At 36.5% G+C, this 13,020-nt stretch overlaps 1 protein-coding gene across 2 annotated transcripts in view; it reads right to left on the bottom strand.

The window, feature by feature from the left end:
* prex2 (phosphatidylinositol-3,4,5-trisphosphate-dependent Rac exchange factor 2) overlaps window positions 1–13,020 on the bottom strand; it is a 224,888-nt gene that overhangs the window by 153,740 nt on the left and 58,128 nt on the right. For both annotated transcript variants that reach the window (XM_061965408.2, XM_061965407.2), the window contains exons 7-8: window positions 7,450–7,583; window positions 4,092–4,195 (exon numbers count right to left, since the gene is read on the bottom strand). In XM_061965408.2, coding sequence (XP_061821392.1) covers window positions 4,092–4,195; window positions 7,450–7,583 — 238 coding nt within the window. The remainder of the gene's footprint in view (window positions 1–4,091; window positions 4,196–7,449; window positions 7,584–13,020) is intronic.

The raw sequence follows: 13,020 nt of genomic DNA on the forward strand, positions 1-13,020 counted from the left end.
TAAAGTAGCAAGAAACTCATCAATAATGAATAAAGCAAAACATGTTGTAGACCAAAAATCACTTCCTATTCTCTACTGCTCGCTAGTGTTACCATATCTGAGTTATTGTGTAGAAATATGGGGAAATAACTACACATGTGCGCTTCATTCACTAACTGTGTTACAAAAAAGATCAATTACAATAATACATAATGTTGGACATAGAGAACATACAAACCCTTTATTTATTAAATCACAATTATTGAAATTCAACGATTTGGTGCATTTGAAAACAGCTAAAATTATGTATAAAGCAAACTATAACCTGCTACCCAAGAATGTACAGCAATTCTTCTCAACAAAAGAGGACAAATATAACCTTAGAGGAAAATCTCATTTAAAACATTTGTATGCTCGTACAACACATAAAACCTTTAGCATATCTGTATGTGGAATAAAATGATGGAATGGATTAACCAAAAGAAATCAAACAAAGCACCGATATGATTCAGTTCAAGAGATTGTTCAAACTACAAGTGTTCACAAAGTACACAGAACAAGAATAATGATGAACATCTTGAACCTTTTTTTCCCCTTTTATTTATTGAGACAAAGATTATTTATGTATTTAATATTTGTTTGCTTACTATGGTATATTATTTATTTGTTCACTGTTCTGTTACAGAGAACAAGGAAATTGGATAAAATGGACATGGTATGAAAAGGGGTAAGATTAAATAAGCTCTGCTTCTTCCTACTCCTTGTCGGACGTGCTGTAATGAAACAACTGGAAATGTGTGATGCATTACATTGTATCGTATGCATGTTCGAAATAAACTGAAACTGAACTAAAATGTGCCTCCGTGTGCGAACCATGTCTCTCAACACTTCATTCAGTCATTTTGTGTTTCGCATGCAAGCAAAAAGCAGGGCACAGCATTTTTCTGAGAAGGTGGAGCCCTCCAAGTCTCTTGCTGCACATTGCAGTACCCTACCAGTCACTCACGACTAAACATTTCAGCGTGTGTACCTTTTTTTCACGTGTTTCTTCGACTTTTAACAAGTTTTGTCTGTTTTGACAATTCAATATGAGTCCCAAAAACTCAACTGACCAGTGTGGAAAGAAGGAGGAAAACACTGTGGAGTTATAAAAAAAAAGAAGAAAAAAAAGGACTTTTCGACATTAATGGCGCTCACAAGTATGGAATAATTGATGAAGCAGGTTTCGCACAAGAGCAAGTTTTAATTGTGATGAGAACGCACTTTTCTGGAAAACGATGCCAGAGCAGACAGCAGACTAATTTCGCACGGCTCCCGCTCCCTTCCTTCTCTCTCCCTGTCAACTGCTTTCTCCTCAACGCTTTGCTGATGTTAATGTGGGTGGATTTTTTAAATGTTTATTATTGTAGCAAAATGGTTGATAAGGTTAAGGATTTTTGTGATTTCTGATCATTTGTGAGGACACCATAGTGGCTTCTGTGTGTGCACGTGTTGGCAGAGCAGCACATACAACATAGTTTAGCTTGCTAATAAAGAGAAAGTTAATCCGTCAATCCTTGTTCATCAAACTTACTGTTTGATATACAGTAAGTACTGTATAGCACAGGGATCCCCAAACGTTTTGACTCGGGGGCTGCATTGGGTTTGAGAGCAATTTGGCCGGGGGGACAGGCTGTGTGTGTGTGTGTATATATATATATATATAGATATACATACATACATACATACATATATATATACATACATACGTACGTATATATATATATATATATATATATATATATATATATATATATATATATATATATATATATATATATATATATATATATATATATATATATATATATATATATATATGTATGTATGTATGTATATATATATATATATATATATATACTGTATATATATACACATATATACATACATATATATATACATACACATACATACATATATATATACATACATATATATACATATACATATATATATACATATACATATACATATATATATATACATACATATATACATATATACATACATATATACATATATATATGTATATATATATACATATATATATATACATATATATATATACACATATATATATATATACATATACATATACACATATATCTATACATATATATATCTATACATTATATATATATATATATATATATATATATATATAAAATGTATTCCTCGCACACTAATTGACTGAAAGAGCACGCACTTGCCACTGATGTCACGTTATCGATGGGAAAATGCATTTTTAGACAATAGGATTTGCCTGAGCGGCTAGGAGACACCGAGAGTAATAAGCAGTAGAAAAAGGATTAGAAAGGACAGATTTTTTAAAATCTTTAAAAAAAACAAACATTTTATTTAACTTGGGACTTCCCGCGGGTCGGATTTTGGACGCTGTGGTGGGCCGCGGGCCATAGTTTGGGGACCCCCGGTATAGAACTTTATATTGTGTTCAGAATGTACAAACCTTCACTAAAATATGGACTTTTGTCAAGGCTAGAACCCATTATTCAAATTTACATTGTTTTCTATAGAGAAATTTGCTTCACTATACAAACTTTTCGATTTACAAACCCCATTCAAGAACCAATTAATTCATAAATCGATGTTCCGCTGACTGTACTAATATCAAGCTTTTTTTTTTAAACTTTCATGACAAAAAAGTCAGAATATTGCAAAAAAAAACAACTAATTTCATAAGATTAAAGTTAGAATATTGTAAAAACAAAACATGTGGTATAATGGGAATAAAGTCGCAAAATAAAATAAACTTAAGAAAATTACAAAGAAAATGTTTTAGTTTAATGAGAAAAAAATTTATACCACAGAAAATAATATTTTGAGGAGAAAATTCAAAATAATGTCAAACTTCTAACAATAAATTTGTGATATTACAAATTGTTTCTATTTTGTCAGAAAAATCAAAAATGTTACAGAAAAAAGATGTTTTTTCGAGAAAAAGTTGTAATATTTACATTAGGAGAATTAAGTCAGAATAAATCAAAGGTTAAATTAAGCAGATTTGACATTTTATGAGAATAACCTAATGAGGGAAAGCATTTCACAGAAATTACAAAAAAAAAAAACATTTGGAAAAAAAAAATTCAATTGATTCATGTAAGAAAAATGTGTAATTCTGTTAGATTAATGAAGTATTGTAGAAGAAGAAACTTTTACTTTTATAAGATTAAATTATAACAATATTACATTATTACGTTATCAAAAAAAAAAAAAAGAAGTTTATGATAATCAAGTACATTACAATTTTATATTATGGGAAAAAGTTTCATTTTACTTTAAAAACTATAGGAATATTACAGAAAAAAACATTTACATTTCAAATAATTGTTTGAATAAATTATAACATTAGAATAAATACATGTAATTATATTAAATATTCACTTTCCAGAATAAAAAAAAAGCTTTAAAAAAACATTCTGTCTCATTTGAACCCATTTCAACTTAATTTGCTGTGTGTAGTATGTCAGAAACTATAACGTGAAAGTAAATTCCATGGGGATCTGATCCAGATGCTTGGCAGCAATGTAAAATGGAATTTCAAGAAGTTCCAAGCTGATGGTATTTCCTGTATGGGTGTAACAGACCCATGCCAATCATCCTCAGCGGGATGATGTGGCAGCCTTTACTTGGCGAAAGCCTTGAGGGCATTTTGTCAAGCTCGGGCAGCAAGTGTGCGTCTGGGAAACCAAACCAAAAAACTCTCAGCGCCTTCATTATGTAGAAATCTGAGCTGTAATTCACTTGTCTGTGCCGACTTGTGATTGCAATATCCCCTGCCTGTGGTGGCGGGACACCCACGGTTCGCCACCTGCCTGGCGTGTTGATGCAGCCTTTGGCCGAGCCCAACACATCCATCACTCAGCAAACACGCCCAGTGGAGTGACCGTGCGCAGGAAATGATGGCTTCCACAAATAAAAGTGATAATCAGAGGCTACGCCAAGCCAAGAGACACAAGCAATCAGCGTGTAGCCACAGAGGCATACACACACTTTCAAGGACTCTCTTCTTAGGCATCTTTTTACTGAAACAATGCACAAGATGTTTCGCTTACCCGTGCCGTCGTCCATGTTTTCCACCTCCATCACTTCTGTGTTGATTCTGCCTCTGAACAAGTAGCGAGGACCCTCGGTGGCCATCTTGCTGTTTTTTAAACGCCTAAAAGGACAAAATTATCAGCTACTTTGTACATTTTATAGAGCAGTGAAGGCAGCACACAATTGATTAACAACAATAATAATAATGAGAATATATTCAACCATTGATAAAAATGGTCTGGAATTGGTTGATGAGCAGTGTCATTCAGTGTGAATTTTAACTACCAATTCGAACATTTTTAAAATGAAAATATATGTAAATAATAAAGTTACGTTAAATTAGAAAATGTAAATAAGTGAAACAAATCAAATGAAGGACATAATACTAAAAAAACATTTAATTAATTTATTTTTTAGATTTTTTTGTTTTTAGTTTTTCATACACTAGTCCAGAGCTACTATTCTAAAAACAATTATTATTCAAATTAAACTAAATTAAACAATCATCAAAAAAGTAATACAATTAATTTAACATTGTATTCTGATTTACTGGAAAGAGCAGTTCAGAACATTCAGAGTCTGAATATTTTACCCCCTAAAAATATATATTTTTAAAACTAAAGCTATTTAATCCACAAATTTGTTGTGTAAAGAATAATAATATGATGCCATCTTATTTGAGCCAATAAGCTAAAAAAGTACAAAATAAAATACAATCAAATTAATAGAAAATCAATTAAATCCAATTAGGAAATACAAATAAAATAAGTGTAAAAGTCAAGAAAATCAATTAAGGAAATAAAATAAAAAAATTATTACATTAAATTATTACATATTAAATTATTACATTATTCTGCTTAAAGGGGAACTGCACTTTTTTGGGGGGAATTTTGCCTTTCGTTTAAAACCATTATGAGAGACATTCTCGCATATAAAAATCATCTCGTTCTCGGTAGCTAGCAATGCAGCTAATGGGAGCAATTAATTCTACCTCTAAATCACTTTAAAAATGCATTCAAAAACAATCGCCAATACTTCACTTACTTTCGGCAACCTGTATAGTAACTAAACTGTAGCGACATTGTTATTGTAAGCAACACTGAGGAACTCTTTTTCTAGCGTAGTAAGTAACACATCGCCGTGCTACGGTATTAGCCGTAAAAGCTAACTACGGCGACAGATAAGCTAGCTTCTATGACAGCACAAAACGTGCTTGAGTTAGTAATGCACAACGCTGTGATACGACACCAATCTGCACAGACTGAAAAACATGAACAATCATATTACAGTATCTGTAAAGTATTAGCCCACAATTCATGTTTTGTTTGTACAAAGCTAGCCAGACATTGTACGTACTGTAGTTGTACTAACATGCATCTTCCAAGCGTTTATCGTATTTAAAATCCTATTAAAAAAAATACATGTCTTCTTCTTCTCATGATGATTGTGAACAATAAACAAAACATTGACAATCTAATATTTAAATTAAAATTACAATTAATCTATAAAAATTAAATATATTAAAATGGAACTTTTTGAAATTTTGCCTATCGGTCACAATTATTATGAAAGACATGATGACTAACGGATTTTTTTTTAATGCATTCTAACTTGTAAATAAATGTAAATTAAAAAAAAGTCCACTTAGAGCAGAGCCAATGGGAGGTCCTCTATGTCACCCATAAAACCCAATAAATAACCATTCAAAAAGCGCCAACAATACTCCATTTACATTTTGTGACTTGAATATTGGTAAATGGTAAATGGTAAATGGGTCGTACTTGTATAGCGCTTTTCTACCTTTTTAAGGAACTCAAAGCGCTTTGACACTATTTTCCACATTCACCCATTCACACACACACATTCACACACTGATGGCGGGAGCTGCCATCAGTATGTGATGGCAAACATTAACCAAATATTAGTGATATTGTTATTATAAGCGCTAACGCAGACAAACTATTTATAGCAGCGCCGTGATCACTAGCTTGTGTACAATTTCGACATGATCGACTGGCAAGGTGTTTCCTCGCTTCCTTGCTCCCTGGAAGTTTAATGTAGATCATAAATTATGCATCTCACCTGGACAGAAGTAGTCGGAGTACGTATTCCAACAAGTTGGGACACTTTGACAGACATTTAGGACCCGGAACTGGCGAGAACGACACGAAAAGATGCTTGGTCAGCACCCACCCCACCACCCTGTTTCTTTGTGAGGATTATGTGACATTTTTCATCTAAATGGGAATATATGAACATCCCAGCAGTCTGCATCCAAATGACAGCAGACTTTGTACAGTAAGTGATGTTTTATCATGCTTGTTGGCTCTCATAAAGTCTGCAGTGAGTAATAATCAGTGATATTTAAAAAAAAAAAAAAAAGAAAGAAAACGTGATGCTTTTTTTTTTTTTTATTAATGTGCCGCGTATGCTTAAAATGATCAAAATACGTAATTTTTAATTGTTACTATACATGTGCCTGTTACTACATTACATATATACTTACATCATGTATATAAAACCTTAATGGAGGTGTTTGGATGTTTATTTCAAGGGCTTTATAGGCTCCATTGTAAGCAGACTTTTGATCGCATTTATTTAATATTTGGAATGCATTAAAAAAAAAAAAACACCCATCGTCATGTCTTTCATAATGATTGTGAACAATAGGCAACATTCCCCAAAAAGTGCAGTTCCCCTTGAAGATTAGATTTGGAAAGCATGAGTTCAGAACATTCAGATAATAATATTTGACCAAAAAATACATATATGTATATATTCTTCAATTTTTGCTACAGGTATTTCTTATTTACATTTTTTTAAGTCACAAAAGAAGATATTTTAACTACTAAGCTAAAATTGTATAAAATAAAAACATCTGTAAAAATAAAATACAATCTAATTAATAACATTCTACTCAATTAAGAGTAGGAAATACAAATAAAATAACTATAAAAAGTCAAGAAAATCTATTCAAAAATAGAATTAAAAAAATAAAGACAAGTCAACATTATTTTGCTTAACACAACAGTGGCCTGGAAAAAGGAGCTCATAACATTCATAGTGTAATATTTGACCGAAAAAGTCTTTTATTCAGTGTATCGCCTGCAAGAAGAGCGCAAAAATTCCCAATCATCAGGATTCCCCCGACTAATTTCACTTAATAATTAAAAGGTTATTTTATAATTTGCACCCAGAAGAGCACATTGAGGATTTAAGTGTACTCCCAAGTGCATTTTTAGGAGATAGAGTTCTTGCATTGGATGTCATCATATAATTTCCATGCCACTTCCTCACTAAAATGGAGTGAGGGAGTGCATTGTGGTTCAATCCCATGTTCTGTGTGTTGTGTGCACAAAGATTGGAGGTAAGCACCTGTTTTTTTTCTTGCAGTAGACAAGGAGCTTGTCAAACAGGAAGAAAATCCTCTCTTGCACGTTCCCGGCGGAAATCTTCAGCAGGACGCCCTGCATGAGCATCTCGGTGCACGTGTCTGTGATATTGGAGCCCTGATAAAAGACAGAGGGAGGACTATTACGAAAAAGGGTTGAGAAGCTTGGGAGGTTTTTGTCCAAATTGAATATTCACACATGGAACAGGAGATTAGAACAGCCTAGCCTTTCCGCTTGGATCTCTAGGGGGTGTGAAGAAACAGCGGCCGCTTCCTCTGAGCAGACTGCAGCGGGACTTTAAAAAATGTGTGGCGGTTAATGGCGCCCATAGAATAACATCCTGTAGGGTCCCACTATGGTGAATGTCTTTTCCTTCACCTTGCCTGCTCCTCGGGGGTTTATGTCCCATCTTCGATGGGTTCCTCACAGCTAAAAATAACTCTTCCTCATCGCTACTTCTGTATGGTTTTAACCACTTCCTCCACTTCATTTACTTTTTTGAATTCCAATACTCTTTCAAGGTCTTTTTAGCATGCACAACCCTGCACAGATGTTCATCTCATTAGCAGGCTGTGAATGTGTGAGCGGAAAGGCCAACGCTCCTTGAACGTCACACCGGCCCTCAAATTAGCATCTGCATGTTCTTCCATATTTCAGCCCTCAAGGAACTTCACATTTGAGCAGAAACACATGCAACACACATCACTATTAGGCAGTGGTAGCACTCTGAGCCAATCAGCTCATAAATACTTAAAGCAATATTTAAAAAGACAAAAAAATAAAATTAAGACAATGCATGTCATTCTCATTGTAAACACAATACTGCTTTTGGGTAACAGTTAAGGGGGAAAAAAGTAAAACATTTGTTATGATAAACAAAAGTTTAAAAGTAATTTAAAACGAATAAATATTACGCTCGTATACAGTATCACCCTCATAAATCAATGGTATATTTTTTAAACATTATTGAAAGGAGAAAGTTTTAAAAATAATATGAATTATGTACTAAACGGAAAAATTATACATTATATATATATATATATAATATATAGATATAGATATAGATATAGATATAGATATATATATATATATATATATATATATATATATATATATATATATATATATATATGTATGTGTGGGAAAAAAATCACAAGACTATTTCATCTCTACAGGCCTGTTTCATGAGGGGGGGTACCCTCAATCCTCAGGAGATTTTAATGGGAGCATTCGCATACCATGGTTTATATAGGGCACAGAGTGGGTGGGTACAGGCTGGCCTAGGGGCGTGGTGATTGGCGCATGTGTTACCTAGGAGGTGTTTCCGTCTATGGCGGCATGTTGTTACAATTTCGCTGCGCTTGTTGAGGGATGACAGGTCTGGACGGTAAATAATAAACAGTTTCTCTTTCAAGCATAGGTTGCATCTTTTATTACCACTATTGTAAGGTGTGCTGGATGCAAGAATTTGCCATGTTATTGAATATTCAACATTATTGTCTTTGAGGTCCCAAATGTGTTTGCTGAGTTCTGTGGTATTTTGCAGGTTTTTGTTCCTGAAAGAAGCCTTGTGATTGTTCCATCTGGTTTTGAATTCTCCCTCGGTTAATCCTACATATGTGTCGGATGTGTTAATGTCCTTGCGTATTACCTTAGATTGGTAGACAACTAATGTTTGTAAGCACCCCCCGTTGAGAGGGCAATCAGGTTTCTTTCGACAGTTACATCCTTTGTTGGTTTTGGAGTCGCTCTGTCTGGGGGTCGACGGCTCATTTGCAATTGTTTTGTTGTGGTTTGAGATGATTTGTCGTATATTGTTCATGCAGCTGTAGCTCAATTTAATGTTGTTCTTGTTGAATACTTTTCTTAGGGTGTTGTCTTTGGGAAAGTGTTTGTCAATCAGATTGAGGAATTTGTGTCCAATGTTCGTTGAGACGTTTTTGCTGTATGGGGGGTTGTACCAGATGATGTCGTTTCGTTTTCTGTTCTTTTTTGGCTGGTTTCCTGGCGTGGGTTCATAGGTGAGGGTGAAATTGTATCCGCTTTCATCAAGGGCTTTTTGGTACGGGGGGGTTGCTTGGTCAAATTCAGCTTTGCTAGATGACAGCATCGATAGCCTTTTATTGATTCCGGTAGGTATTCTTTTCGTGGTGGTGGGTGGGTGGTTGCTGTCATGGTGCACGTATTGGAGTGTTGTGTTGGGTTTCGTGAATGGTTGGTAGCTGTTATTTCTCAGGTTGAAAGTGACGTCAAGGAAGTTGACGGTTTGCTTGTTGGCTTCAATCGTGATCCGTAGGCCGTTCTCTTTGAAAATTTGGCATATGCGCTTCTTGGTATTCTCGCTGCTCCTTGGCGAGGCGCGACACACTGCCAGTCCGTCATCACGGTAAATACCAAGGTTCAGATTGAGGCTAGCGAGCTGGGAGAGGAGGAAACTCCCAACGAGTTCACACGTTTCTGCTCCGTCAAAACTTCCCATAGTGACGTCAAATGTTGCATTGTTCTTTTTTTGCCATGGTGTACTGTTGTGGATGAGAATGGAGTTTTTTGCGTGGATGATGATGTTTCTTTCGTTGCCTGTGATTGAGTCGTAGTCTGAGGCGAAGTGTAGTGCTTGAGTCAGTAGGTCTTGCGTGATGGAAGGGTAAAATTCCTCGATATCAAAGGAGATAAAGTTGTGCTGTTGTTTGTCTTGGATGTTGTTGAACCATTTGATTACTGCTGCTGTATTTCTCCATTGGTTGAGTGGTGTTTTGTCCTTGATTTTTGTGTTGACTCTGTCCAGGATTATTTTGCTGATTTTTCCTATTTCAGATTTAGTTGGGTTTATTAGTCGGCATGTTGGGTTATTTGCGAAGTTGGGTTTGTGGTCCTTCAATGTGATGAAGGCTTCCTTGTTGGCTGTGGCGTCCACCCTGTCCTCAATGTCCAGTTCAGCCGAGATCCTTTTATTTTCCAGGTGGATGTTCTGTAAGGTGTTGGGTTGCGCTTTTTTGTATGATTTGGTGATGCTTCTGTCCAGTAAGGTGTGGTGTTCTGGTATGTCCATTCTGTAGAAGTTTGTGGTTTTATCGGCAGCTATGATGAGGTTGTTTACTTTCTTGATGCGCTCCTTGTCATTTTTCAGCTTGGTGAGGAGTGGGTTGCGGATTGGCTTGAATTTGACTGATTGTATCATTTTGAGCATGTCGTTCTCAAAATCCTTTAGTTCCTCACGGCCTACGGATCACGATTGAAGCCAACAAGCAAACCGTCAACTTCCTTGACGTCACTTTCAACCTGAGAAATAACAGCTACCAACCATTCACGAAACCCAACACAACACTCCAATACGTGCACCATGACAGCAACCACCCACCCACCACCACGAAAAGAATACCTACCGGAATCAATAAAAGGCTATCGATGCTGTCATCTAGCAGTCGCTCTGTCTGGGGGTCGACGGCTCATTTGCAATTGTTTTGTTGTGGTTTGAGATGATTTGTCGTATATTGTTCATGCAGCTGTAGCTCAATTTAATGTTGTTCTTGTTGAATACTTTTCTTAGGGTGTTGTCTTTGGGAAAGTGTTTGTCAATCAGATTGAGGAATTTGTGTCCAATGTTCGTTGAGACGTTTTTGCTGTATGGGGGGTTGTACCAGATGATGTCGTTTCGTTTTCTGTTCTTTTTTGGCTGGTTTCCTGGCGTGGGTTCATAGGTGAGGGTGAAATTGTATCCGCTTTCATCAAGGGCTTTTTGGTACGGGGGGGTTGCTTGGTCAAATTCAGCTTTGCTAGATGACAGCATCGATAGCCTTTTATTGATTCCGGTAGGTATTCTTTTCGTGGTGGTGGGTGGGTGGTTGCTGTCATGGTGCATGTATTGGAGTGTTGTGTTGGGTTTCGTGAATGGTTGGTAGCTGTTATTTCTCAGGTTGAAAGTGACGTCAAGGAAGTTGACGGTTTGCTTGTTGGCTTCAATCGTGATCCGTAGGCCGTGAGGAACTAAAGGATTTTGAGAACGACATGCTCAAAATGATACAATCAGTCAAATTCAAGCCAATCCGCAACCCACTCCTCACCAAGCTGAAAAATGACAAGGAGCGCATCAAGAAAGTAAACAACCTCATCATAGCTGCCGATAAAACCACAAACTTCTACAGAATGGACATACCAGAACACCACACCTTACTGGACAGAAGCATCACCAAATCATACAAAAAAGCGCAACCCAACACCTTACAGAACATCCACCTGGAAAATAAAAGGATCTCGGCTGAACTGGACATTGAGGACAGGGTGGACGCCACAGCCAACAAGGAAGCCTTCATCACATTGAAGGACCACAAACCCAACTTCGCAAATAACCCAACATGCCGACTAATAAACCCAACTAAATCTGAAATAGGAAAAATCAGCAAAATAATCCTGGACAGAGTCAACACAAAAATCAAGGACAAAACACCACTCAACCAATGGAGAAATACAGCAGCAGTAATCAAATGGTTCAACAACATCCAAGACAAACAACAGCACAACTTTATCTCCTTTGATATCGAGGAATTTTACCCTTCCATCACGCAAGACCTACTGACTCAAGCAATAGACTTCGCCTCAGACTACGACTCAATCACAGGCAACGAAAGAAACATCATCATCCACGCAAAAAACTCCATTCTCATCCACAACAGTACACCATGGCAAAAAAAGAACAATGCAACATTTGACGTCACTATGGGAAGTTTTGACAGAGCAGAAACGTGTGAACTCGTTGGGAGTTTCCTCCTCTCCCAGCTCGCTAGCCTCAATCTGAACCTTGGTATTTACCGTGATGACGGACTGGCAGTGTGTCGCGCCTCGCCAAGGAGCAGCGAGAATACCAAGAAGCGCATATGCCAAATTTTCAAAGAGAACGGCCTACGGATCACGATTGAAGCCAACAAGCAAACCGTCAACTTCCTTGACGTCACTTTCAACCTGAGAAATAACAACAAATAAAAGGCTATCGATGCTGTCATCTAGCAAAGCTGAATTTGACCAAGCAACCCCCCCGTACCAAAAAGCCCTTGATGAAAGCGGATACAATTTCACCCTCACCTATGAACCCACGCCAGGAAACCAGCCAAAAAAGAACAGAAAACGAAACGACATCATCTGGTACAACCCCCCATACAGCAAAAACGTCTCAACGAACATTGGACACAAATTCCTCAATCTGATTGACAAACACTTTCCCAAAGACAACACCCTAAGAAAAGTATTCAACAAGAACAACATTAAATTGAGCTACAGCTGCATGAACAATATACGACAAATCATCTCAAACCACAACAAAACAATTGCAAATGAGCCGTCGACCCCCAGACAGAGCGACTCCAAAACCAACAAAGGATGTAACTGTCGAAAGAAACCTGATTGCCCTCTCAACGGGGGGTGCTTACAAACATCAGTTGTCTACCAATCTAAGGTAATACGCAAGGACATTAACACATCCGACACATATGTAGGATTAACCGAGGGAGAATTCAAAACCAGATGGAACAATCACAAGGCTTCTTTCAGGAACAAAAACCTG

This window comes from Nerophis lumbriciformis, linkage group LG07, assembly GCF_033978685.3.
Source record: "Nerophis lumbriciformis linkage group LG07, RoL_Nlum_v2.1, whole genome shotgun sequence".
NCBI classification, from domain to species: domain Eukaryota; kingdom Metazoa; phylum Chordata; class Actinopteri; order Syngnathiformes; family Syngnathidae; genus Nerophis; species Nerophis lumbriciformis.